Source organism: Lolium rigidum, chromosome 7, assembly GCF_022539505.1.
Source record: "Lolium rigidum isolate FL_2022 chromosome 7, APGP_CSIRO_Lrig_0.1, whole genome shotgun sequence".
NCBI lineage: Eukaryota > Viridiplantae > Streptophyta > Magnoliopsida > Poales > Poaceae > Lolium > Lolium rigidum.
Window position 1 is genome coordinate 325,868,203 of NC_061514.1, and position 26,548 is coordinate 325,894,750.

General features: G+C 42.2%; 2 protein-coding genes across 2 annotated transcripts; one reads left to right on the forward strand and one right to left on the reverse strand.

Moving 5' to 3' along the window:
- Positions 1-4,303: 4,303 nt before the first annotated feature.
- Positions 4,304-14,992, reverse strand: LOC124678194 (glycerol-3-phosphate dehydrogenase SDP6, mitochondrial-like). The gene is made up of 7 exons (XM_047214107.1): positions 14,623-14,992; positions 13,281-13,754; positions 12,421-12,752; positions 11,599-11,759; positions 10,969-11,227; positions 4,699-4,996; positions 4,304-4,628 (listed from the first exon to the last, which is right to left on the reverse strand). The coding sequence occupies exons 1-7, from the start codon at positions 14,990-14,992 to the stop codon at positions 4,621-4,623; spliced, it is 1,902 nt and encodes a 633-aa protein (XP_047070063.1). The 3' UTR covers positions 4,304-4,620.
- Positions 14,993-17,093: 2,101 nt separating this feature from the next.
- On the forward strand, positions 17,094-20,671 carry LOC124678199 (lactoylglutathione lyase-like). The gene is made up of 8 exons (XM_047214112.1): positions 17,094-17,207; positions 17,315-17,458; positions 18,277-18,338; positions 18,656-18,716; positions 18,818-18,897; positions 19,017-19,087; positions 19,199-19,288; positions 20,406-20,671. Exons 1-8 carry the CDS (start codon positions 17,109-17,111, stop codon positions 20,504-20,506), a joined length of 708 nt encoding a protein of 235 aa, XP_047070068.1. The 5' UTR covers positions 17,094-17,108; the 3' UTR covers positions 20,507-20,671.
- Positions 20,672-26,548: the final 5,877 nt, after the last annotated feature.

The following is a 26,548-nucleotide window of genomic DNA, read 5'->3' on the forward strand; positions in this document are numbered from 1 at the left end:
TGGAGTGCCGATAAGATGGCCTGGTCCTGTGCGACCCAGACACGATGCGCCGGGTTCTCAGCTGAGACCTGGGCGCCGGTTGCAGTGACCGCGGAGACGAAGCGAGGCGGGCACGGGTGACTCCCATCTACAAAGCCTTCAAGATGACGACTGCGAAGGAGCGGCAGAATTTGTGCCCGCCAATACAGGTAGTTGTCCTGCGTGAGGCGCACCGTGATCAGATGCGTAAGCTGGTAGGGGCCATTGCCCGGGCCATCAGCAGCCGAGGGACCAGCAGGGACGGCGGCGTGAGTCGTGGCGGTGACGACGGGCGAAGCCAGGGCGTCAGGCGCAGCAATGGGGTTGCCGAGAGAGGCCGAGGATGCCGAGGTGGCCGATGGGATCAGCGGCGGCACCGCATTGAGTGGCAGAACCGGCGCCGGCGCGTAGGGCGGCGGCGTAGGGAAGAACCCCGAGGCAAACTGCGACGAACCGAGATAGAGAGGGCGCGACGAGGAGGACGCAGCCATCTGACTCGTGTTGTTGCTGGCGGCGAGGATGGCCGCAAGTTGGGGCGGGATGAAGGGCGGTGGCGCGGTAGGAACCGCGGAGGCAGGCAGGGCAGCGGAAGATGACGAGGAATCACCAGGAGCGGTCATGGTGACGATGATCGTGGCGGCGGCGCGGCAACCAGGAGTGGCAGCGGCGGCGGCGGCCAAGGGCAGAGGCGGCGGCTAGGGTTTCGTAACCTAGTCTGATACCATGTTAAACAAAGGATTGGTGGAAACTGGCTCAACGCATCTGGTGCGTGGCCTATCACTTTATATATGGGTACCAAGAGGTACAATACAGATACAGATACAGTTATACAAATATACAGTCTAACAGGCTCCAAGTAGTTTCAGTCGCAAATGGTCCTTCAGTTTAGCCTGGACTGGAACCGTTTGCGGGCGCCTGCATTCCGTGTTTAGAATTATAGCCTGACATCTCTTCCTTTCTTTTTAGGCAATGCCATCTCTTCCTGTAGTCATATATCTTCTTCGAGCCAAGGGGCTGCCATGGTGGCTGTACCTGATGTCCCGAAGACTGTTGCTAATATGAATGTGTATTTGTTCTCCACTATTGGCTTAACACAAATTATATCGTACTAATTCCTTTGTTCCCTTTTATAAGACGTTTTACAAGGCTTAATTAGCTTGCCAAAACTGACTTAATTAGCTTGCCAAAATTTCTTATAAAAGGGAATGGAGGGGGTACTTGCATAAAAAAAATGGCATGTTTTTCACAAAGATCCTTGATTTCAATATGCCTATATGCTTTAATAAAAAAAATCATGTGTTCATTTGTTTCTATTTGGAAGACTGTGCAAACAAAAACTAGTGGTGTGTAACTGGTGACGGTATAACTTTAGCTTATGTTTTGCTAATTAAATAACATATATTGTGGTAGACGGTTGTTATGTTTCTCGACCAATAGGCAAGAACGTTCATATAAAAAACTAGTGGTGTGTAACTGGTGACGGTATAACTTTAGCTTATGTTTTGCTAATTAAATAACATATATTGTAGTAGACGGTTGTTATGTTTCTCGACAAATAGGCAAGAACGTTCATATCATGTTCATTTATGGAAAATAGTGAAATTCGGAAATGATTTATTTGGACTGAGTTTTTGCAAAATATCACACTTAAATGTTCAAAGTGCTAACAAACTTAGTTGGAAGGAAGATTACAACCTCTACCCTTGGGTACTATTAGTTATCTGCTAACTAACATTGTGTATTTTGTATCATGTTTCAACTTGCAAAGAAGTACCCACAAAGTGTTCACCAAGAAAACCATATTTGGAAGGTAAATTGATACTCACACAATTCCAATGATATAAATATTTACATGATTTTGACCATAATATTACCTTCAGTTACATGTACATTTAGGTTTACATCTTTATTACTTCCTTTTGCCATATTGGTTCTAGCGGTAGGAACATGTGTTGCATTCATTTGGCTTATGGTATGTCACCATGATGAAAATGCAGAAGCTATTGATGCAATGCTGCCTTTCAATCTTAGAAGATGGATGTGGAGTAGGGAGGGTGGCATCTACAAAGAGCTTTTTGTGTATTTTCTCTCTATGATACATCTTATCATGAGGTATATCTGTATTGTTGTTGAACACAGTTGATAACGTTTATGAAGTATGCTTGCAAGATGTGAGAATAACTTCACATGTTAATGTGCAAGCCATGCGTGAGAAACTTCAGATGCTATTGTGTTATGTAAACTCCACCTTCAAATACTTCCACTCTTGGATGTGAGAAGAAGAAGCAAATACCGGGGTATCAGGATGTTATTATTGTGCTAGTTTCAGAAAAGAAAATAGCAGGGACCGAGGTTACAAGATGTTCGCCGAAGCTTAACAACAAAGTGAATTCAAGCAATGGCCAATGATGATTTGCATTTCATTGCATTCCAAAACAAAAAGAACTGTGGGGCTGACAACCGAAGCTCAAACCTTCAACCTTTTTGGTATACTCTAATATCTCATACTCTGTTGAATATATGTATCACTTACTAGTGCTAGTTCTCAAGATCCATGAGATTTGTTTGTGTGCAATCCGTGAGATTGATGGCACGCTAACTGTCAAGACTTAATATTTATACTACTAGGATAGCTGTAGGATAGACACGTGACTTTGCTGAACGTAACTAGCATCGTCATGCATAAGAACGATCATGCAGCTACAAGCCTACAACTGTCATGTATCTTCCATGCTCAACCGATTGGCTAATGGGTGCATCCCATGCGTGGAAAGAATCTACTAAAATAAAAGAAGCGGTACATGGATGTTGTGATGTGGCTGATTTTTTTTATGATAAAGGGAATATTGTGGACTGAAAATATATGCTCCTAGTATATTAAAACATGGCATGTACTTGACGGTTTCTCTCCTCAAACCCACATGTTGGAGAAAAATTTCTTGAGGTTAAAATACCTTATCTGTGTTGTAATACGACACCAATTAGTTATGTATCGACGAAATACATGGAAATAAGAGGGGAAGTGAAAGAAAAAAGAAAAAGGAAATTAAGAAGTCAAGTTGAAAGTGTTCACTGTCAAGCTTGATACTATTAACATATACACTTCTTATTTTTTCGTTTGTTTGGCAAACTATTTTAAGATTCTAAAAAAGACCATTAACAAGGTACCGATAACAGTCTCAATTGATGGAAAGTGGACCTGCACTTTCGGTGAAAGTATGACCCGAGTCCGTGTTTGGCAGGAAAAAACGCGGGTGTGGCTTGTGATTTGTTCCAGGTAAATTGGTTTGGGTGGCACTTGCAACAGAAACTTCCCGAAACAACACTATGATTTCCTCCAAATACTAGACGTAGTTCTTCCACAACGTTTTTTTCTAAACAAAAGTTGTTCCGCAAATAAAGTCCAGTTGATCACATCAATGACGGTCGCTGAGAAAACAGTATGAAATTCAGGTGACGAAGCATGAGCTATGAAGACCGACTTGCCAAGGACCAGAAAACTGTGCGTGCAAACCACTTCGCAGGCGTTGGCTCGGTCGCAAGTGGTTCTTTCTAGATTGATAAGGATGGTATTGTTGTGGTGTGCATGCATTCCGTGTCAAGAATTATAGCCAGGCATCGTCTACTATTGGGGCAACAGGGACGTGCTCAATTCAATCCTTGCCTAGTTCGGATGGGAAAATCCAAGATCATATACAAAACATTCTAGTAGAAAAATATCCAGTCGAAGAATTGAATGGAATGTCAAAGAACAACTAGAAACAACAAACAGAGGCAAACAGGCAAGATGCAGTTTGAAACACAAAAATGTATGGCTATTTGGAAGACTAGGAAACATCACAGAATGTGCTTGCAGTCCACCATTTCAAAATGGCCGTAATAGTAGAATTAATGAAAAACCCCACGCTAGAGAATACATCTATATAGGAAAAGCAAAGGAAATATTTCAAGAGATTTAAGTGCATGTGAAATTTCAAATACAGTGCAAAAGAATCTTTACTTCAAAAAATATATAGAATGCAGTCCTACAAATCGTTACAACCTGGTTGACATCTTAGCTTTATGCATGTACGAAAATCAAATAACCCAAAATAAGATGTTGTAACATATGTTGTTGAAGTGTGTTATCCAAAACATTTTAGCTTTATGCATGCACTCCCTTCAATCCAAATTAATTGACTCAACTTTGTCTAGATACGGATATATCTAGATGTATTTGTATATAGACAAAGTTGAATCAACTAATACGAACCGGACAGAGGGAGTACGAAAATCTAGTTAATAGAATGAAACTGGACACATCTCTGTGGAATCAAGATGATTAACATGGTTTCCTTATCAGATTTCCATATACCTTGATCCAGTTTTATTTTAGACCAACTAATTTACCATATATATCCAACTAAGACATGGTGATGAGATCATTTGGCTACATATCTGATACGCAGCCACGTGTAGATAGGGGAAAATAAAATAAAAAATCCAGGACCAGCACACATCCACCGAATAATTTCCATGCTGGAGCCTGCTTTCTTGAAGTTCAATCACATGACTGTCACGGAACTGTATAACCCCACGCTTATTCACAGTAATTGTTTTCGGTCATTGCCCTGAAAAGGAACAAACATGAGATTACAAGCCCACCTGAAGTATAAAAGGGGAATACGTTAATAAACTCACCATTATGTTTACCATCTCTGAATTGTGCATTCTTTGATGACTTGAAGGTTTCCAAGAATTCTGTACCCTTCTGCAGTTCAAGTTTCCGCCTTGCCTTGTCCCACTTGTGTTCCGACGCTAAAATATCAATGATCCGGGGTAATGCTCTCCCTGCAGCATCTGTATCAAGAAAGGCAAGCCGGCATCTCCTTGCAACAAAGTCGACAGCAGACTCGCAGTACTCGTGACGAGCACAATATGCCACTTCAGCTTCTAAGAATGGGTATCCATGAGCAAGTCGCTTTCCCAAGCCTTCCTCCTGGAAAATGAAGCGATTAACAGGTAATATGGAATTGGTATGGAAACCACATATTTAGAGCAGAACTAGCTGAATCAGCATAGACACATTGTGTAGTTGAACACTGAAATGATGCACATTAATACTGAATAGTTGACACCTACTGAGGCTACGCTATCCAGACTGTCAAAAGTCGGTAAAGGCATACACTGGCAGCTCATATGAAATACAGAAATACAACCCAGTGTCATAATTTAAAATCAAATAATAAATTTCATGAAAATCAAGATAAGTGGATTAGTATTTAGTAATGTAAGAGATGCACTGATAAACAAAGAAATCAAATAGTGTTAACAATTATACGTTGCTGGTAAAATTTCAGTTAAAAAACTGAAGTGGTCTAGAAATTTAGAGTCAAAGCAGAAATTTAGTTCGCATCATGTATATTCAGAGAACCTGAATATGCAAACTGAAGTATCATCAACTGTGATGTATTCATTAAATTACAGGAAATTTTAGGGGTATAATTCAACAAACACATACACGAGCCAACAACACGTTGTCATCCTTGTGAAATACAGTCCATTAATTGTGTGAATTGCATGGCTGCTCATGGAAATACTAGCTCTGGTCGGATTTAATTGACGTGGGGCTCTATGTACGTATACTAGCGCTGCCTAGCCTCCGCGTCAATTTAATCAGTCCGGAGGGAGTATGACCAGGGCCGGCTCTAGGCCAGGGCAAAAGGGGCGACTGCCCGGGGCCCGCCCTGAATAGGGGCCCACTATATATGTACGTACAGTATATATATTGAAGAGTAGAGGAAAAAAATAGCCCAGAAAAAGGCCAGACGTTCAACACCAACACAGAAGCAACGCACGCATCGTCGGTTCGTTTCTTTTCGATCGCCGAGTCGCCGCACGGAACGGAAGACGAGAAGAACGCCTCGCTCATTCACCTCGCTCATTCGCCTCTAGCGTCTGCTAGCCTTCTGGTCTTCTGGAGTCCTAGAGCCTGGAGACTGGAGTCTCTAATTCCCTATTTCCCTTTCCTAATCAATCAAGGCAAACAAACACTCACGGCTCATGGAGGATCTGATCTAAGTATCTGACGGAGAGTTGGAGAGGAGATACACTTCAACAGGTTACAGGTAACTGTTAACTCTTGAGTCTTGATCAAGATTCACGAATCATGAATCCAGTATACGAATTGTTGTGTTTATTTTTTTTTTATTTGCAGGCTGCTAGCCTGCTACCAAGTTCCATTAATTTCTCGTCAGTTTGCTCTGTTTGTTTGTTTGTGGAGATAGACAGACAGTTAGCTTCGGTCATTCAGTATTAGCTTTGGCAATTGGCATTCTGGTTTTGTAATCATGCTGTCTAAAAAGTATGTGTCTGGTTGTCAGAAAAGAAACAACAAGAAAAGATTAGACAAGTTGATTGAATCTCAGAAGGGAGCAATGCATAAATTTTTATTGACGAATGACAGTAATCAAATTTCTGAGCAATTATACATCACCAATGGTGAAGAACAGCCTGATCAGACTGAGAATGTAGTTGAGGAAAATGTTGCTGATGTTGATGCCAATCAGAACACCGACAGTGAGAATCATGGAAACACAAATGAGGAACCTTCTTCTTTTGATATTTATGACCCTAGAACATGGAATGCTCTTGATAATAAATCAAGAGATATTCTCATTGAGAAGGGGCCTACAAGGGAATACAATCTTGTGTTTGAAGTAGATAATGTTGGCAGACATTTCTCATATTCTTACTACTCAAGAAAGCTAAGTAATGGCGAGGTCAGTGATCGAAGGTGGTTAGTGTACTCTAAACATGTGAACAAAGTTTATTGTTTTTGCTGCAAATTGTTCAGGTCCAAAAACAGCAAAAGTCTACTAGCATCCGAGGGATTGATGGACTGGAAACATCTTAGTGAGAAGCTCAGTTTACATGAGAATAGTGCTGAGCATATCAGTAACATGAATACTTGGAATGAGGTAAGAGTGAGGCTAAGTAAGAAGGAAACAATTGATAAGGAATTGCAACAAGAGATTGAAAGGGAGAAGATACGGTGGAGACACGTTCTAATTAGAATTATTGCTGCCGTGAAATTTTGTGCTAAGCATAATTTGTCTTTTAGAGGAAAAAATGAGAAACTATATCAAGATAACAATGGGAACTTTCTGGGGGTAATTGAAATGATGGGAGAGTTTGATCCTGTAATGCAAGAGCATATTCGGCGCATTCAGAGTAATGAAATTCATCACCATTATCTTGGGCACAATATTCAGAATGAGTTAATTTCCCGTCTTGCTCGCATTGTTAAAGATTCTATCTTGAGGATAATTAGAGATGCAAAGTATTTCTCTGTCATTTTAGACTGTACCCCTGATGTGAGCCATCAAGAACAAATGACTCTAATTGTGAGGTGCGTAAACATGTCAAGTACCACTACAAAAATAGAGGAGTTTTTTCTGGAGTTCCTGAAGGTGGATGATACATCGGGACTTGGACTTTATAATGTGTTGATAGATTCACTCGAATCTGTTGGTCCGAATGTTAGTGATGTTCGAGGACAAGGCTATGATAATGGTTCAAACATGAAGGGGAAAAACCAAGGGGTACAGAGCAGATTACTTCGTACTAATCCAAGAGCATTGTACATGCCATGTGCTTGTCACAGCCTAAATCTTACTCTTAGTGATATGGCAAAATCTTGTGGTAAAGCTATTACTTTCTTTGGTATTGTGCAAAGAATTTACATATTGTTTTCAACCTCTACTAAAAGATGGCAGCTATTACTTGATCATGTTCCAACAATGACAGTTAAGTCTTTGTGCAACACTCGATGGGAGAGTCGAATAAAGAGTGTGCATGCTATCAGATATCAAGCACCAGAGTTAAGAAAAGCATTATTGGAACTGAAGAGAACTTCTAATAATCTTTGGCTAGTGCACTTGAGAAATTCGAATTTTTGCTTGGAATGGTCATTTGGCATGATGTTTTGTTCACTGCAAACATGGTGAGTAAGAAGCTCCAGTCTAAGTTTGTGTGCATTGATGTTACTCTTAAGCAGATTGATGGTGCCATATCATTTTTTGAGAAGTACAGGAATAATGATTTCGCAAAAAGTTTGGATATTGCAAGATCTATTGCAACTGAAATGGGAGTAGAGCCTTTATTTCCTGTGAAACGGCGTATTACGAGAAAAAGACAATTTGATGAAATTAGTGACAATGAAGAAAATGATCAGAATCAAGAAGCGCAAGCAATGGAGGAGGAATCATTTAGAGTCAAATACTTTCTAGTGATGATTGATGTTGCAATTGCTTCACTAACTAATAGATTTGAGGAATTGAAGTCATTTGGGAGTATATTTGGCTTCTTGTTCAACTCGAAAGAATTGAAATCCTTGGGTGATAATGATCTAAGAAGGCATTGCACAAATTTTGTCAAAACTTTCACTCATGATAAGGCAGCGGATGTTAATTTGGATGACTTTGTTTCTGAACTAAAAGTGTTGCAAATGACATTGCCAAACACATCAATGTCAGCAGATCAGATTTTTGATTTTGTAAGAGCTGCAGATTGTTATCTAAATGTCTCAATTGCCTATCGTATCCTCTTGACTGTACCAGTGACTGTTGCATCAGCTGAAAGGAGTTTCTCAAAACTGAAGCTACTGAAAAATTATTTGAGATCCACTATGTCACAAGAAAGATTCAATGGTTTGGCCATGTGTTGCATCGAGAGAAATATGTTGGATAGTATTGATCTCGACACTGTCATTGATGACTTTGCATCAAAAAATTCACGGAAATCTCGTTTCTCATGATTACTCGAGGCTTGCAGGTTTGTTCGCATGATATTCCTCTTTTTTATGCATTGTAGCCAGGGCTGATTGTAGCTTCTATGGTACTTGGTTTAGAACAAAGGGAAGAAAACTTATCCGCTATATGATGCTACTGGAAAATTATCGATGTTTATAAGTTCAATCATTTTTATCCACTTATGTATGAAGTTATTTTTTTCCGTTGGGCCTCATTTATAGAGTTCGCCCTGGGGCCTATGAAATCGTTGAGCCGGCCCTGAGTATGACATGTGGCGTCCAATACACGTGTATAAAATGGTGTGCTAGCCATGAGGTTGTGGGTTCGTGGGTCTTTAAATCTCTATGAAGATAATAAACCAAAAAGTGAGACGAAATTTCTCCTTCATGTCTTCTTACTCTACTCAAGCATTAATAACTCACTAAACTGACCCTCATGTCAGCACACATCGATCCAGATTGAAACCATTTACGAAACTTAAACCAATCCATAAGTTGAGACCTCACTATGCCTCTAATGAACATTCCATTTCCACATGTTGTTCACAATTTTAGTGTGGTAATGGTGCACAGATATCACATACATCTGCGAGATCAAATGATCTATACAGCAACTAAACCTGAGAATAATTCCAGTTTAACCGGGTTGGATGGTTTAGTTTTTAATGTTGGGTTTGATTAGTTCGGGTGGGAACGGGTCTAGTTTGTCGGTAGTTGCGTTCAGTTTTGGTTCATGAGGAAAACAGTTGGGTTTGGCTGGTTATGGGTCCAAACAGTTTTGGGTAAAGTTGATTAAAACTTTGGTTAAGACCCGGTTTTTTCGGACGGGTCAGCGCATCGGCATGAAAGGATCGTCTGGATTAGAGCCTATGGCCAGCCAGTCCATGCTTCCCTGCGTGTCGAGTGCATGCGTAACTAGCTTCCATGTAAAACGAGCTAGCTAGCTGGGAACTGATCTCTACACATAGGTTGAAACTACAGTTTGTGGCATCAGTTAAGTTCGGTTTAGGTGGGGATTGCCTGTGGTTCAGTTTGGGTTGGGTTTCAATACACAGTTTAGTGGTTTAGTTTGGTTTGGTTTGCCCAAAAAAATATGTGGTTTTAGTTTAGAGTTCAGTTACCCAACCATTCCCCGCTTTAACAACAACATGCTAAATGGATGGCATTACTGTGCGTGATTTGTGCTTATGTTGCTGGATATCTGTCTAGTGTATATTAATAGTATATGACTGGTTAACAAGAAAATATTAGATATGCTAAATAATCACACAAAAAGTAAAACATCAGCCATTGTCCTGATGGGTCTTTTATTACTAACTATGGATCTTTATGATTGTGCCTAATCACAATATAACCATTGATCTGATGACAAGCAGTGTTTCAGTCTAGCTGTGTCAAATTGTGTGTCAAGTGTCCTTCTAGGTTCTGGCTGGTAGAGCAGAGGAATGAAAATCCTCTTGAGTTTAGCACATTGGACTCAAAATCCTTCGTGCGTGTCCCATTTCGCTTTACCAAAACCCAGAGGAACTCTGAATCTTAAAACGGCGAGTTCTACAAGTTTTTTGAATATAAAAGCTCGAGTTGCTCCACAGGAGGCAGGTTCAAGGATTTCAAGTCACGCGACTAGATGAATGGTATTTAACCCACCCATGTCCTATTGCCTCCTATGTTAAAAACAAGTGTCTTTTTGCCTCTACAACAGAACAGAACATACCAATTTACTGAATCCTATTTCGACTTGTGCATCCCTCATGAGGTTACTTCTACCTCGGTCCAAAAATAAGTGTCTTATTTGTGTTTAATACGGATGTATCTAGACACACTTTAGTTATAGATACGGATGTATCTAGAAAAAGTTGAAGACACTTATTTTGAACGGAGGGAGTACAACATAAGTCTACAAAAGACTGCAAGGTTGGCAGATCATTATGTTTAGTGATAGATCATCACTCTGTATTTACTATATATTAAAAGCTATAACATGAACGTGTGGCCGGTCAGCTCAAAGTCCTTTTCTTTTGAGAAACACGAGACCCAAGTAACCCCATTAGGTGCTTATCTTTGAGGCGTAATTAGAAGAGGCTAAACAGAACTTTCTATTTCTTTTTGCGGAAACGTAACTTGCATATGTAAGTTGCCATAGTCGAGGGATAACAAACCTGGGCAATTGCAGCCACTCGTTCAGCAAAAGTTCCATATGCATGTGACAGATGTTTTGATACAGCACTGTCCATTGCACCCGGAATAACTTTGCCACCATATGTCTTTTTCATTCGCTTGTAATTCTGAGCAAGCACAGTAAAAGAAGCAGGATCCCATCCATATCCACCAACTATATGCAAATGATCAGTAACACAGCCATTTGCTGGCTTCAGATTCCCTGACCTTATTGCTGCATTAACAGCATCTTCAGCCATGCTGAATAAACAAGATCATCAGGATACACCAGTGGAACTTATGTATTAGCTGCACATGCTTGCTAATGCACCCATATAGCCTACCATTCCATCAAAGAAATAGCAGATAACGTATCCATAGTGTGATGTTCCGACTAACAATAAATGGCACTAATGCAATCATTGACGGTTGAATTACAATTTATCACGTGAATGATTAAATTAATGTACAACATATATGATCATCTGAATTATGCAAAAAAATTGCATGGGAAATACAACCATCAAGATATGAATGATAGTAAACCAAGGAAAAAACTTGAACCAAACCAGCTTAATTCTATCATGCATATACAGAACATAATTAGCAACTGTGGGAGTGGGACCCTTTACCTTCTATAGGTTGTCCATTTTCCACCCGTGATTGTTATAAGCCCTGGGTGGTCTTCAAATACAACATGATCTCTAGAAATACTTTCTGTATTCTTTGCTGATGGATCCATGGCCAATGGGCGAATACCACTCCAGGCAGAAAGAACATCTGAACGTCTCACCTAATGAACAATGAAAATATATCTGTACAGTTAGAAAAAAATTCCACACAATGAAAACAATATGGAAATGTAACAAAAATATACAAAAGGAATTAAGGTAGGCACATGACTTTGAGTATTACAATACAAAGGGGCATAACTAGGAATCAATGAGCGAAGAGGCGCAGAAAAAAGTTAACCCAGTTACAAACCCTTCGGATTCTACCGAGTTTAGCAATGCATGGTTTTTAGTACTCAGTTGGACATGCGTTACCATATAAGCAGCGACCCATTTAATCATGTTCTATCATTACTAGTATGTACTCGAGCGCTTAGTTTTCTCACCATGACCCAATGCTTAAATTATATGAAAACGCTACCTTGCTGAGAGAATTGATGTAGAACTTCAAATGTGCCGTGAAACCATAGGCATAAGCAATTTTTAATAGCTTGTGAATTGACAGGTTAATTTTTCCTCAAGAAACATCATAACATTCAGAAGTCGGAGCAGCATTCTAAGTTTCCTAGATGGGGAGCAGACTCTAGATTGATTCCCATGTACAAGGTGTTGTATGAGCATGTCATCCACATACTCAAGCATATGACCCAGCAAACGTACAGAGATGTTTAAGGTGATGGAAAACAACTTTCAAAAAGGTTATATATACACAAGCACACGAACCTGAACATTAAGATAATCACATATTGCGTCCAATATGAACTGTATTTCATCCTCATGTGGCTCAGGAAGCATTGTTATGTCTGTACTAGAATCAGTTGTCCCAGCAACCGTCCTTCCCAACCACGGCAGCATAAATACAACTCTACCATCTTTGGTTTTGGGGACAATTAAGCCCATCCCTTCAGGGGAATAGTAATCAGGAAGTACAATGTGCACTCCACTGCTCGGACATATCATGGGTACTACATTATTGTTAGCCATCTTCCTTACTGAGTCACAGAATGCTCCTGATGCGTTAACAACCACCTTTGCAAATGTGTCAAATTCCTTACCTGATACCCAAAATCAGAAGTTAAGTAACTACATAAGATTACTGCATAGTGCATAGCAATCTAAATAGGTAAAACAATTCCAGATGATAATGTCACATCATGGTTAACGGAAAAATACAAAGACACAACCTACTTCGCACAGTAACGTTTTGCCCTTATCCATGCTAACATAATACTAGTTGCTATCTTGTATACCATAAGTTAAATTTTTTTACTGTATACCATAAGTTAACTGCCTAGATGTTTCTAGTATAGCATAAGATAGTTATAGGCTTCTAGCGGTGCAGCTTCAACCATTTGAGAATTCAGACCGAACTGCTATGATCATTGTATAATTAAATTTCCTCACATTCCCGTGGTCTACATGTTTAAGATAACTAGATGCATCTGAATCTAGAAATTCCACTACTTGTAAATTATGTTTACTGAAAGGATGCGCAGCATCATAAAACAAGATAACTTGTGACATACTTCATAGTGATTTTATCTTTCACATAGTGGAAAGAGGAAAGACATACTTTATTCTACCTGATAGCGTGTCACGGATGCGTGCACCAATGACCCTCTCACCAGATTCATCCTTAATGAGGGAGACCACTTCAGCATAATTGAGAACAGCTGCACCAACAACTGCAGATGTGCACGCTAACCCCACATTCAAACGAGAATCATTCATTTGACCATCATAGTAAACTACCGTTCCTCGTAGGCTACGATCACCATCATTCCTTGCAAGGGTCGGGAAAAGTTCAACTGACTCTTCTACAGAATAATACCGTGATAAATGCAGTAGCCTTTTCCCAGCAACAATGTCGTAGAACTTCAAACCAAACCAGTAGTATACAACCTCAAACCAGTTAAAGCAGGGAGTCATGCACGGCAAAGCATGACACAAATGGGGAGCGTTCTCAATAACTTGCTTGCGTTCCTTAAGAGCGTGAAAAACAAGTTTCAGCTGCCCATAGTCAAGATTGAACACTGCCTTCTCCAAGTAACGCACGCCTGTACAAATGGATCAATGCAAAAAAGCGATGAACAATGGAAATTTGCGCTACCAATCACTAAAGCATGCTATGGCCTTCGGGCCCAATCAACATACTTGAGATTAAACAATGAAATGCGTGTTTCTCAAAATGGCTGCTTAAAAAGCATGTTTGTTGTTCTCTTTCCTTAGAAATAACCACACTGAATGAAGCATGTAAGATATTAACAACTGATCTAAGACACAAGCTCTGATAACCTTTTAGAAAGGGTCATTAACTTGACCACTGCACTCAGTATTCCTTGTCACTGTCTCTCACATGCTCTGACTTTCGAATACCAGCATCAATCAGGTTTTACTTTGTGAATACATGTCACTTCGATTTCTAGGGATTTATTCCACGAAACATGCTATCAATTTCTGATTGGTGCTGGTATCAGATAGATGTGGATGCAACTGGAGCCAAACTATACTCATAGCTGGAAAATCAACTCTGTTCCATGTGCTTCGGTCCGGAGGAACTACGGTGTTAACAAGAGATTTATCATTTAATTGTTCGAGTATACAGATGCGGACAAGTCAGAAAGTGTTCATTGCCAGAATGTAAACAGGTACTCCTAAATACCAGGCATCAAGCATCCCTGACCCAGACTCTCGTTTTCATTGACTTGTCTACTTAACTTAAGATGATGGTAGTGGGTGACCACTAGCCTGGACCACCCAATCTAATCGGCCAAGCGCTCCTCCGGAAGATTCGGCAGTAATTAAGTGAGACGTAAGCGATCGGAATATTGCAAAAAAAAATAAAGTCCTCAAGGATCAACGCGCAAAACGAGAATCTCTGAAGGGCCTAGGGTTGGGAATAGCAGCTGTAGCGCGCGCACGCACCGCCGTGGATGAGCTTGGTGGATCGGGAGGAGGTGCCGGAGGAGAAGTCCTCGCGCTCGACGAGGCCGACGCGGAGGCCGCGGGTGGCGGCGTCGAGCGCGACGCCGCAGCCGGTGGCGCCGCCGCCGACGACCAGCATGTCGAGGGGCTCCGCGGCCGTGGACCCGGCCAGCGCCGCCCGCTGCGCGGAGCGAGGGGGAGGGCTCGCGTCGGGGCGGGACGCGAGCTGCCGCGCGGCCTCGAGGGCCGCCGGGGAGGAGTCGGAGGCGGACGCCGGCGACGGCCAGGCCGCGGCGGCGGCCGCCGCCGCTGCTAGCGCGGAGGAGGCGGCGAGGGCGGTGCCGGCGCCGCGGAGACGCCACGCGGCCATGGCGGGCGGGCGGCGTCCGGTCAAGTGGGATCACAGCTGGGTCGAGGAGTTGGGGCGTCACGGGGCACCGAGAGAAAATGGCGTCAGGTTTATTTATTCGGCGGAAGCGTGGCCCAAAACCCGGCCTGGCCCGAGTTTTGCCCAGGTGTATACTGTAATTGTGTACACGTACTATCTGAAAATCACCTTATAAAGTACTTCGTACTACTAGCTGGAAATTGTAACTCCAATTCAGTGACAATTGCCACATGACTTTACCTTACTGACATGTCAGATATAGAGGCCGGGTCCACATGTAGTGACCTGTTTGAGCGCCCGGTTATGGTTTTTGTAACAAGGGGAGGGTCTCGAAGGACCTCAACTGCTGCATTTATATTATCGTCGGTGGAGTAACATTTACAAAAAGGACCTCTACAACTTTATTGAAGGACATGGTGGCCTTCCCTTGCACTCCTAGCTCCGACCAGAGGAGCCACCATGATCTGGAACTCCACTTCTATCTACGGTCATAAAGCCCAAGACCGGCATCCCGCCGAAACACCTACAACTACTCTGTACAACCCACCTCGACCACCCAAATCCACATCTGACAGCATCGTCGTCGGGGGAGAAGGGGGGAAGAGGCAGGGAGACCCTCCCGACTCTCAACGGAAATGTAGCAGCTCGAGAGAGAGAGAGAGAGGGGGGAAATGAGCCATGCCCGGTTAGGTGTTGGGCGGTTTGGTGAATCTCTGAATTTTAGGTGGCATGAAGGTGTGTAGTTAGGGCCCATGGCCTCAATAAGGCCATGCCCTTTATCAAGCATTTAGGTGATACGATAGTTGTTGCTAGTGAAGTGGTTTCGGATTGATCATCATCATATTTTCTCTGTAGGGCTCTCTTAAATAACAAATAAAGAAGATTATGTGTAGTATTTTGATGCAGGCTGAGGTCTTAACCTCCATTTCGAGAAAAACATGCATGTGGCCTAGAATCATGTGACGTTAACTGGTCGAATCCAAAATTATATCATCACAATGTTTCGTTGAATAAAAATATAGAGGTTATTCCAAAGTCATAGCCGGCAAATCTGGGATGCATTTCGGTCTTCACGGCTAACTTGATCAGCTTGTTTCATCATTAGTTACTAGCTAAATAACAATATGTTGCTATGAATAATCTGCTTTCTTCCATATTTAAACAAGTTTGTAATGGTTGAAGCTTCACTTTGTTCTAGTTGGTTGACTTGTTAATTTTTTGTTAGAACTTTTTTAACACTATCGCCAAGGCAAGCAACAATTGTTCGGTTGTCAGCTAAATCCTGAGTGTGATAACCTTTTCTCCTATGTGGTGAGGTTACCGGACACAAGTGAGTAGCACATGTGTACATTCAAATTGAGACATACTTGGTTACCTAATAAGCAGAGCACCATAGTTAAGATCTACACAATGAATAATAAATTTAGACAACAACCTACACAGAACTAGTTCAAGCACGACAACACTACCATAGCTGAATCTCCAGGTGGCATCTCCATGGTCCGGGTACCTGATCATCACTTCACAACAATAGTAGTCGAAGATGATCACTTGGTAGATGCTTGGAGATTCCTTGTGGAAGGTGGGGAAGTAGCCAACCTTTTGTTCAAGTGACATGAGACAGAGGGCTGGGGAAGTAGGGGCCGGGAACTGAAGCTTGAGTACTTATAATGATTCAGTTGCAAAATTTTCAACGGGAACGCCCACCTCACATCCAATTGCCGACGTGGCGTCGGTTAACGCGAGTTAGATCAGTTTAGGACCTCGCGTGAGCGACTAACGATACAATTAGGAAAGATACTTTCAATTTTAAGAATAGAACTTAAGTGAAAGTTCTAGAATAAAATTAAGACTGACTCAATTAATTTAAAGATCGTGGCAACACACGATGACAAAATACGAGTAGTATTTCATTTTCTTTTTCTGGTGTTTTTTGTAACTGGCCAAACACGTTGCGTCGCACCTAACGCACGCACGGGTACAGCAAACCCGACCGATGATTCCAGAAGCAGGACACACCATACACGTCCGGTCCATACGGTTCTGTCAATCAAAGCTTATCATCGTCCTATAAATAATCCTCCCCGTACCGCTCGCCATGGCCGCCGCTTCACTCCGCTCCGCCCTCCTCTCCCCGGCCGCCGCCCTCCGCCGCCTCTCCTCCGCCCCGCGCGCGCCCCGTTTCGCCCAGCCCAAGGTCTCGAACTCGGAGGGAGCGCCCTGGAGGCTCGATTTGTTATTAAATCTGAAGCACATTCGCGTCCTCGCACGGTTCCGCTCACAGATTCTCGTTGGGTTCTGCAGAGATTCGACCGGGTCCGCCGGTTCTTCCCGGCCGCCGCCGCCGCCATGTCGACGTCGTCGGGGACGAAGGAGGCGCCGGCCAACAACCCGGGCCTCCAGACCGAGATTGACCCCGCCACCAAGGGCTACTTCATGCAGCAGACAGTAAGTTAGCCGCCGCTCCTTCTGTTCCGCAACTCGTTCAGCTGCTGATTGAGCTAGTATGCGTGTTATTATGCGGTTCCAGTATCCGCTTCCGTGTGTTTGATCTGCGCTGTGGAGCAGAAGAGAGTATGCGGGTGGATTTCGGCAAAGCAATCTGTCGAACAGTTGGTGATCCACCCAGTGCTTGGCGTGGCAGGCTATAAACTTCGGGGAACAACGCTTAGTGAGGATCAAGTGATGCGTTTTGTTACTAGTTTCTTGTGTTAATTCGTGCAGCATTGTTGGTTTTGCAACTGCAAACTTAGCACGCCTCTCTGTTCGGCCCACTGTGCTGCTTTGCTTATGTTCAGTTCAACACTTGCCGTATGGAGCTGTTCTGTGTAATGCTGGAAATTATGTGCCTGGGTGCTGTAGCATAGGAAATTCATGTACGACTATGCTGGGCTTGCAACATAGGTAATCGATGTATGGAGTTGTACTGTGGAGTGATGGGAATTATGTGTTTGGATGTAGCATAGGTAATTGATGTAGGAATTCCACTGGCTTGCATTGGAATGGGAGTGCTTCGAATGCTCTGTAATAGAATGAGGAATTTTTAGTTCTCCTGCGCTCACCCATAAAGCTTCATTTGTTCTGCGATTGGCTGGAACATTTCTGGACCAGCTTAGTACTAGGAGCATTTCCGGTTGCCCTGATCGGTTGTTGTAAATAATATAGTTGTGATGAACATGCCTTGCTTTCTTGTTTGATGGATTGGTAGTGCTCGTGCCCGTTTAGGTGAAATAATATAATGATTTTTTCTATTGTTCTGCTTACAGATGTTCCGTGTGAAGGACCCAAAAGTGAGCCTCGACTTCTACTCGCGTGTAATGGGCATGTCGTGAGTTTTCTTTCTTTTATCTCTCTACAGATAATTTATTTATGCATGTGGAGAAGAACATCAACGGGCCATCCATTTTGTCAGTGAATAACTGTAATAAATTCTGGGTGCCTGTATGAAACGCACTGAAGATATCAGTTCTTGAGTACACAAACTGCAGACTACGAGTAGAGACTAAGGGGTTCATAGATATATGAATAAATAGGAACTGCACTGTGTATCAAATATAGTTACATTACGAGTGTGCATCAAAACTATACCACTCTGTCATGTCATATTTACCGTTCCTTTCTCTTTTTGTAAACAAAAACTACAAGGTTGTTGAAAAGGTTGGATTTTCCCGATATGAAGTTCAGCTTGTATTTTCTTGGTTATGAGGTAAGAGGTTCTTGATTGTGGGAACGATAAATCACTTGAACTTGAAGATTGTACATGAATCAGCTAATGTATCTCGTTCTTTACCTTGCCACTGCTGATAGGATTTGTCCGCAGCCCCTGCTGATCCTGTCAAGCGGACTGAATGGACATTTGGGCAAAAAGCTACCATCGAGCTCACTCAGTATGTTTAGTTATTCTTGAATATTCTCCATATATATCCGAGTGAAAATATCCTTGATTGTTTTTCAATAGAATACTGATGCCCTCTAATACATTAATAAACTCACGTTATTACTGTAGCAACTGGGGCACAGAAACTGATCCTGAATTCAAAGGCTACCATAATGGGAACTCAGATCCTCGTGGTTTCGGTATGTGCAAGGAAAGTTCATATGTAACTTTATTACCTGTGCTTTTGCTTAAACTAACCATGAATCTCTTAGCTGCTGTAACACTTGTATTTTTGTTTTTTGTTTATTCAGGCCATATAGGGGTAACAGTGGATGATGTCTATAAGGCATGTGAGCGCTTCGAACGTCTTGGGGTAGAGTTTGTGAAAAAACCAGATGACGGTAAATTTATTTGCCTAATATTTTACATCATCAGTATTATATGGTGTACTGGTGTTGCATATGGCCTTTAAACATAAGTTTTAATTCTATAGAAATGATGTTAAATGTTAAGGGATAAGCATTATTTTAGTTAAGAGGCTCGTATCCATATGACTGGCATGTTAATAATGGTATTATTTTAGTTACCCCGGCAATGTGTGAACTTCATGTTTTTTTTGGTTGGCGATTTGACATTTGTATGCTGGTACCCACCCATATGCATTGATGTTATCTAGAGTTATCCTGAACTATTGATTGATTTCGTCAATTGAGTTGATCTGGTGATATGTGTAATTCATTTTATTTTTTGATGGTGATGTGATATTTTTTTATGCCCAGCCTTATGAATTGTTGCCAACTAAAGTTGTCCCCAAACTATTATTGATTGATTTAGTCTTTTTGTGGAGCTGCTGAGCTATTCTTCTCACCTTCCTATTTTCGTAGACAGCCAATTCAACATTACATGTTCCCACAATCTGTCTTGTATAATCTGAAATTTGCCATCTGTATTTTTTGTTAAGTTTTTAGCTTGCGGCCTGAGTTGGTGCAGTTGTTCTTTCCACTTTTCTTAACACATTGCGCTTGCGGGGCGGCAGATGACTTTCATAATTTGCCTGTCGTATGGTTGGTTGAGTCTTGCAATGTGGCATAGGCTATAGTGCAAAGCAACTGGGCAGATCTTATTTAAATCTAATATTTACTTCGCCTATTTTAACCATTTTATCGCCTCTTGTGAAACTACTGCTAGGAATGGAGGAATAGGTGCTGCTACTCACTAGATGCACTTCACAAGTTGATATATCTAAATATATGCATTGAAATTTTGTAAACCTAGTTTAGTTTTACTCTTGAAATATTCAAACTTCTCATGAATAAAGGTAGAGCTGATGTAAAAATCCTTTGTTGATGACTGCCATAATTTCTTTTGCTCTTATAGTCTTGAAGAACAATATGGTCAGAGATGCTGATCTGATTTATGCTTACTAGTGGAGTGTTGCTTTATCTGATTTTTTTTTTCTCTCTACTCTTTCTGTTTCATGCTTATGAAAGTGATCTAATAATCAATATTTGCCTGCAGGGAAAATGAAAGGTATTGCATTCATCAAAGATCCTGATGGCTACTGGATTGAAATATTTGACCTGAACCGAATTGGGGAGGTCACGGCTACAGCATCATGAAGTGTTAGAACACCGAAACTGGAAAAAAAAGGCTTGCACCTTCAGAGATGATAGTATGAACTCAGTTATACAACTATGTTTAGTTTCTTGTACCGCCAACCGCCGCTGCATCATAAAGACAACATGTGACCGATGTTTGAAATAAAGTGTTCTTTCATGAATTCAGGATACTACATCAGTGTTTCGCGAGATATTCTCATTCCTTACAATACCCATGCACTGGTAACATCAGCTTTGTTTTAATATGTGAAGAGGTTTGAGGTTGGGCCCAGATTTCGTCCATGTTCTACTGTGTCGGTTGGTCACTTGTCCCGATTGCACAAAGACTAGAGAGGTCCGTCCACGAAATAACTAGGTCTGTCTCTTCCATTTAGAGGAAAGGAAGCTTGATGTTAAGCAATTATTTGCACTTATTCTCAATTGGCTTAAATCTTTGGGCTTCATGTAGACGATCCTCAATAAACTTTGGCAAGGTTACAAGATGTGAAACTTAACTACTGTAAAACATAGTAGAGCCAGCTAAGAAAAAGACAATTTGGTGGACTATATCTGGTATTTAGCAAATCATGTCATACTGATTATACTTGCTAGTATCTTGTACTATTAGTTTCATTTGTTTTTCCAGCTGGCATCAAGTTAATTATACTACTCACGAGGAATAAACCCATCCGGCAATATCATTGTTTATACAGCACGAATCAGAGGAGCAGCCTCGTGGAGTCGTGGTATCCGCACCTTGTTTTTAGTTTCTCCGGAAGCCTATGCAGGTGAGTTAATTTCTACAGCATGTACATACTCCCTCGGAAGGGAAGCTTGATGTTAAGCAGTTGTTTGCACTTATTCTCAATTGGCTTAAATCTTTGGGCTTCGTGTAGATGCCCTATAAACTTTGGCAACGCTACAAGATATTCGCTGAAACTTAACTACTACTGTACAACATAGTGGAGTCTCAGTCTAGGGGCGATGCACCTGATCAATGATCCAGCCAAGCAGTGGCTCATGATGATTTATATCATCAGATTCAGAAACAAATTCGCAGTAGGAGAAGGAGACATTTATGCTGTAGGAGACAACCGAACCTCAAAATTTCTATCTATTTGGTACACTCCAATATCTCGAACTCTACTAAATACATGGAAGAATATATATGTGCCCACATATGATTTTCCCTCATACGAGAGATTATATAACACCAAATGTCAAGCGCATAGTATTTATGTATACTACCAGGATAGCTATCATAGCTATTTAGGACAGTCATATGACTTGGGTGAAACTAACTTTGTCATGCATAAGACCATACAGCTAGAATAGTCACATAACTTCTATGTTTAACAAATTGGCTCATAAGTGCATTCTATGCATGAGAGAAATTCGAAAACAAAAGAAGAGGCATGCTAATATTGTGTTTTACAAAAAATTAACAGACTCGTAACATATACTCCCTTCGTTCATATTACTTGTCATTGATTTAGATGTATCTAGACACATCCAAATGAGCGACATGTAGACATGTAATATGGAGCGGAGGAAGCATAGAGTGCATACTCTTTACTTAGACCCTTTTTCAGTGTGCATTCCATATGTGTTTACTGCTTTATTTACTTATTGCACGAAAATATGGCAAGTTTACTGAAAAGGTTGGATTTTCCTGTCATGAAATTCAACCTGTACTTTTTTTGGATTAATGTTTGTGCTAGTGTTGGTTGCGTTGTTGGATCTCCGTTGTTGTGTAGTCCATGTATAGGCGCAATCGTTGGTACGGGGATTGGTTCTAAAATGTGTAGTTCTTCTCCTTGCACCAACAATTCGCTTATACATGGCAACATACAATGAAGAGCTGTTAACAAAACTTCAAAATGCGACGTTGTTCTTCTTCACATAGCTTGGAAGAATGTTACATGTTCTCGCTATGTTAGCATTTTGTCAGTATGTTAGAATCTTACCATTGTTTTGGCACTATAATACTTTTATTTGTGTTGTAGGACAAGGGAAAATTGCCAGACTTATCAGCGAACTCAGTGTTGTCGGCGGCGCAACTTCAGTATTTGCTTGTGCCAGATAGGTACTTCCCAATTCAAAAGAAGAACATCATGATATGGCCCGCTGACAAAGGATTACTTTGTCAATGCCTACAGATTGTAGACTAGGGTTTTGCTGGAAGTAGAGGGCAAGTAGATCTCGAAGGTTTAGGCGAAAAGTACTCGACGATTATCAAAACTAGGGTTATGTTGACAGTAGATTCGATCCTCTCCTTGTCCCTCGACTCCCCCTTATATAGGAGGCGGAGCCGAGGGTTTCGTTTTGTACAAGTTAAAGAGTCCGGGACGGTTTCTAATTCATCCCGCCAGATTACAAACAACACTTCCTATTACAATTCTAGCTTTCCTTAATACATCTTGGGCTCCCGAATCTTCTTATTCTTCGGATAGTGGGCCTTCAGTAAACCCCGGGTATTATCTTCGGCAGGCCCATTTGGGATGCCTATGTCAGTAGCCCCCGAGATTTTGCTTGAATCGCAGAGTCAGGGAAAATCTCCACTGTTTATTTTTATTCGAGAGCTTTATCTTTTCTATACTTCTTCACATAAAATTCTATATTGTACAGGGATAATGGTAGTTGGGGCTAGTTCATCTGACGGATCAGGTACTAGTTAACTGCTCTAGTGGCAATCCGCAAAAACCTACTTCAAGATCACGTCCCCGGACATGATCTCGGGATACTCGGTGTAAACTTCGACGGGTGCCGCTTAAGGTCTTACCATTCTGTCGAGTCCCGGTCAAATTTATCGAGTACCTAACGCGTCCGTTAGGATTTTTCTTCGTATCCGTTGATACGGATAAAAGTAGCAGAGCGCAGTCTTTGGCGATGCCACGCCCAGCAGAACGGATCTGGGGTCTTACCTTCGCAATTTTGCGGCATTCAGAAATTGATCGCAACTTTGGCGTTCTGAGAATATATTGTCGAGTGCTTTTCGCCGTTGGAATGACACATTTTATCGAGTCATATTTGATGACTTATTTTGTCTTCCCGATGGGAGTATATGTAGAGTTATCTGTGTAACTCGAAATATACTCACTTCTATTTCTTTATTTTGATAAAATTCATCGGGCACGCGAACAGCGTTCCCGATGGGAGTAGCCCCCGAGGCTACATCCAAGAACTTGTGCTTGGGTGTAGGCTCCACAGATTAGTATCCATTGCCGCTATATTTATAATCTTTCTCGACAGTTTTATATTTATCGGGTGCGCGACCAGCGCTCCCGATGGGAGTAGCCCCCGAGGCTATGAACAAATGCTCGCATTTGGTCATAGGCTCTCGCCATTTCTATATTGTCATACTCGAAATTTTCTATTTTTCCAAAGTAGCCCCCGAGCATTTGGGCAAAAACTTGTATTTGATCAAAGGCTCCCGAGATAACCTTGCGTTGTCGATAAACCGTTGAAAACTCATAGTCGAATTTTTCTTTTATCTTGACGACGTCATTGCCGATGATAGCCACGATCTCTATTTTGGAAACTGACCATTACCACTTGTTTCGCTGCCTTGTGGGTCCCAACTCCTGATCTGATGGACACGTCGTGCAAGTGGGGGACACATGTTCTCCCCTTTTTCTGGCACACGTTCTGTAACCTCGTCAATGTTGAAGTACCATTGTACCCTTCTATCCACGTGGCGATCATCTGCTGCATTCATTTTTCATCCAACGATTCCGTCGTTTCACCGCACCTATATATAAAGTCCTCTTCTTCATCCTCGAGCACTTCCGCTCGCGCCGTTCCCCTGCTTTCCTCTGCGAAATTTCCTCCTGCGCTCCTCAGCTCTCAAAGCTCCTCTCCTCGCGACTACACTTCTCCACCATTGTTGATGCCACCGCGTCGCTTGACGAGGCACATCACACCTGATTCGTCAATGGCTGCCGCGGATCTAGGAACCGCGGAGTGGGAGAGGTCCAAGATCACCAACCAGGACCTGAATCTCTTGAAGAAGCTGGGGATCAGCACGAAGCCCCAGGCATTACGCTTCCCCAGTGAGGAAAGCTACCCTACCCCTCCAATGGGGTATCGGGTAAGTTTTGTTGACCATCTCATCCGTGGCCTTTCCGCCCCTATTCATCCTTTTCTTCGGGGATTACTTTTTGTCTATGGTCTCCAACTTCACCACCTCACGCCCAACTCTATCCTTCACATTTCCATCTTTATCACCCTCTGCGAAGCCTTTCTTGGTGTCCAGCCTAACTGGGCATTATGGAAGCGCATTTTCTTTTGTCGCCGTAATGGCTCTGCCAATGTCGCCTATAATATAGGCGGCGTTGTTATTTCTGTTCGTTCCTCTGTCAACTACTTCGACGTCAAACTCCCTGACTCCGTTCAAGGGTGGCGCAAGAAGTGGTTGTACATTCGTGAAGAAAACCATGGATGCGCCGAAGACAACATTCCTCCTTTTGACGGTGCCGAGAAAATCCTTCGCCGCCGTTCTTGGGACGCAGAAGCTACCGAGGAAGAAAGGACTTCGACAGAGGCCCTGATGACTCGTATCCATGAATTGCAAAACACTCGTGGAAAAGAATTATCTGGCATCCAAATTACGGCGTATTTCCTTAAGACTAGGGTGCAGCCTCTTCAGGCTCGCAAGAACCCTTTCTGGAGTTATGCTGGCGATAAAGATGTAGACCGCTTGTCGACGAATTTGGAAGTCAAAGATTTGGATAGGCTTATCCGAAAGATTTCATCTCTCAAGAAGAAAGATTCTATCCCTTCCACTTATCGCGTACAACCATACAGCGCCGCCAATGCGCTTCCGAAGGTAAGAATTGTCGCCGTAATTTGTTGTTTGTCGTGATATTTGTGTTGTTTCTCCTTTCTGACATTCTCCCTTCTTTTATACAGGACCACCCAAATCTTGTCTCACTTCCCCCTCTTCCTGAAGGTGGGGAAGTCGAAGAAAGGGTTGTTATCTCCGACGATAACCAAGATGCTCCGTCTTTTGCAAATGAACCCGCAGAATCTCGAAAATCTGCGGGATCTGATGAAAAGGACGATGCCTCCGAAGCCACTGCGTCGGCTCAATCTCCTCCTCCTGCTGTTTCTCCAAAAAACAAAAGGAAAAGGAAAAACGCCGAAAGTTCCGGCACCTCCAAGGCCGACGAAGCTGTTCCTTCGCACCAGAAGGCAGGCTATGATCCATACCTCGAAGCTCTCATCAGTTCGTAAGTGCTCTTTCTCTTGTTTACTTGTACTCGAAGATTCTTGTCTATCTTGCTTTTTATATTGTCGACGCTTTCTCGTAGTGATGATGAAGAAGAAACACCAACTGCTGATGTGGCTGCTCGAACGAGTACGTCACATACATTAGTCGCCTCGGAGACGCCAGTCGAAGGAGAAGAAACGTCGCCTCCTCGACAAAATGTCGGCGCTGCTACTCCTCCGGCAAGCCCCCTTGTCCCTTCACCGAAAAGGGCAAGGGTTGAAATAAATCCAGAGCTTACTCTTCAATCGAGTAGCTCTTCTAACCCTCTCTTGGATGATGTAAGTTGCTAACACTCTTGTCGTTGTTTATATTTTCTCTGTTTGCTCCTATGTGTCGTCATTTTTCTCATGCCAACATTTTCTTTCTTTGCCTCTCTTTGACAGCCTATGATCAAAGAGCTTCTTCGCATCGGTGCCCAATTCGTTGGGTATCGTGATTACGCCAGCAAGACTGAAGGTAATGCCTGACTATTTTTTGCTTCCTTTCTGCATGACTTGTCGACGTTTATAGGTAATCTTGTCTTCCTTTTTTCAGAGAAACGCGTAAGCCAACGAACGTGCGCTGACACGCTTGCTCAAAAGTTAGAGCAATGTGAAGAGGCTCGTAAGAAGGCCGAGTCAGATGCAGTTGAAGCGAGGCAAGAAGCTGACAAGGCTAAGGCTGATGCTGCTGATGTCGAGGATCTTCGGAAACGTCTGCATGCACTACAAGAAAAGTTCTGATAGACAACGTCCCAAAATCGTCAACTAAGGGGCATTTTTCGTCGCCTATGGGCCTAACCCGACGATATG

What these genes read in the sequence shown, in the direction of transcription:
- LOC124678194 (XM_047214107.1), bottom strand. Translation starts at nt 14,992, where the DNA reads ATGGCCGCGTGGCGTCTCCGCGGCGCCGGCACCGCCCTCGCCGCCTCC. An exon ending in GTGATTATCTTAATGTTCAG is followed by an intron (nt 11,760 to 12,420) that starts GTTCGTGTGCTT and finishes ATTGTTCATTAG; the next exon opens with GTGAGACGTTCAGATGTTCT. An exon ending in GAGTGGCTGCAATTGCCCAG is followed by an intron (nt 4,997 to 10,968) that starts GTTTGTTATCCC and finishes TTCATTTTCCAG; the next exon opens with GAGGAAGGCTTGGGAAAGCG.
- LOC124678199 (XM_047214112.1), top strand. Translation starts at nt 17,109, where the DNA reads ATGGCCGCCGCTTCACTCCGCTCCGCCCTCCTCTCCCCGGCCGCCGCC. An exon ending in TGTATTTTCTTGGTTATGAG is followed by an intron (nt 18,717 to 18,817) that starts GTAAGAGGTTCT and finishes CACTGCTGATAG; the next exon opens with GATTTGTCCGCAGCCCCTGC. An exon ending in CTCAGATCCTCGTGGTTTCG is followed by an intron (nt 19,088 to 19,198) that starts GTATGTGCAAGG and finishes TTGTTTATTCAG; the next exon opens with GCCATATAGGGGTAACAGTG.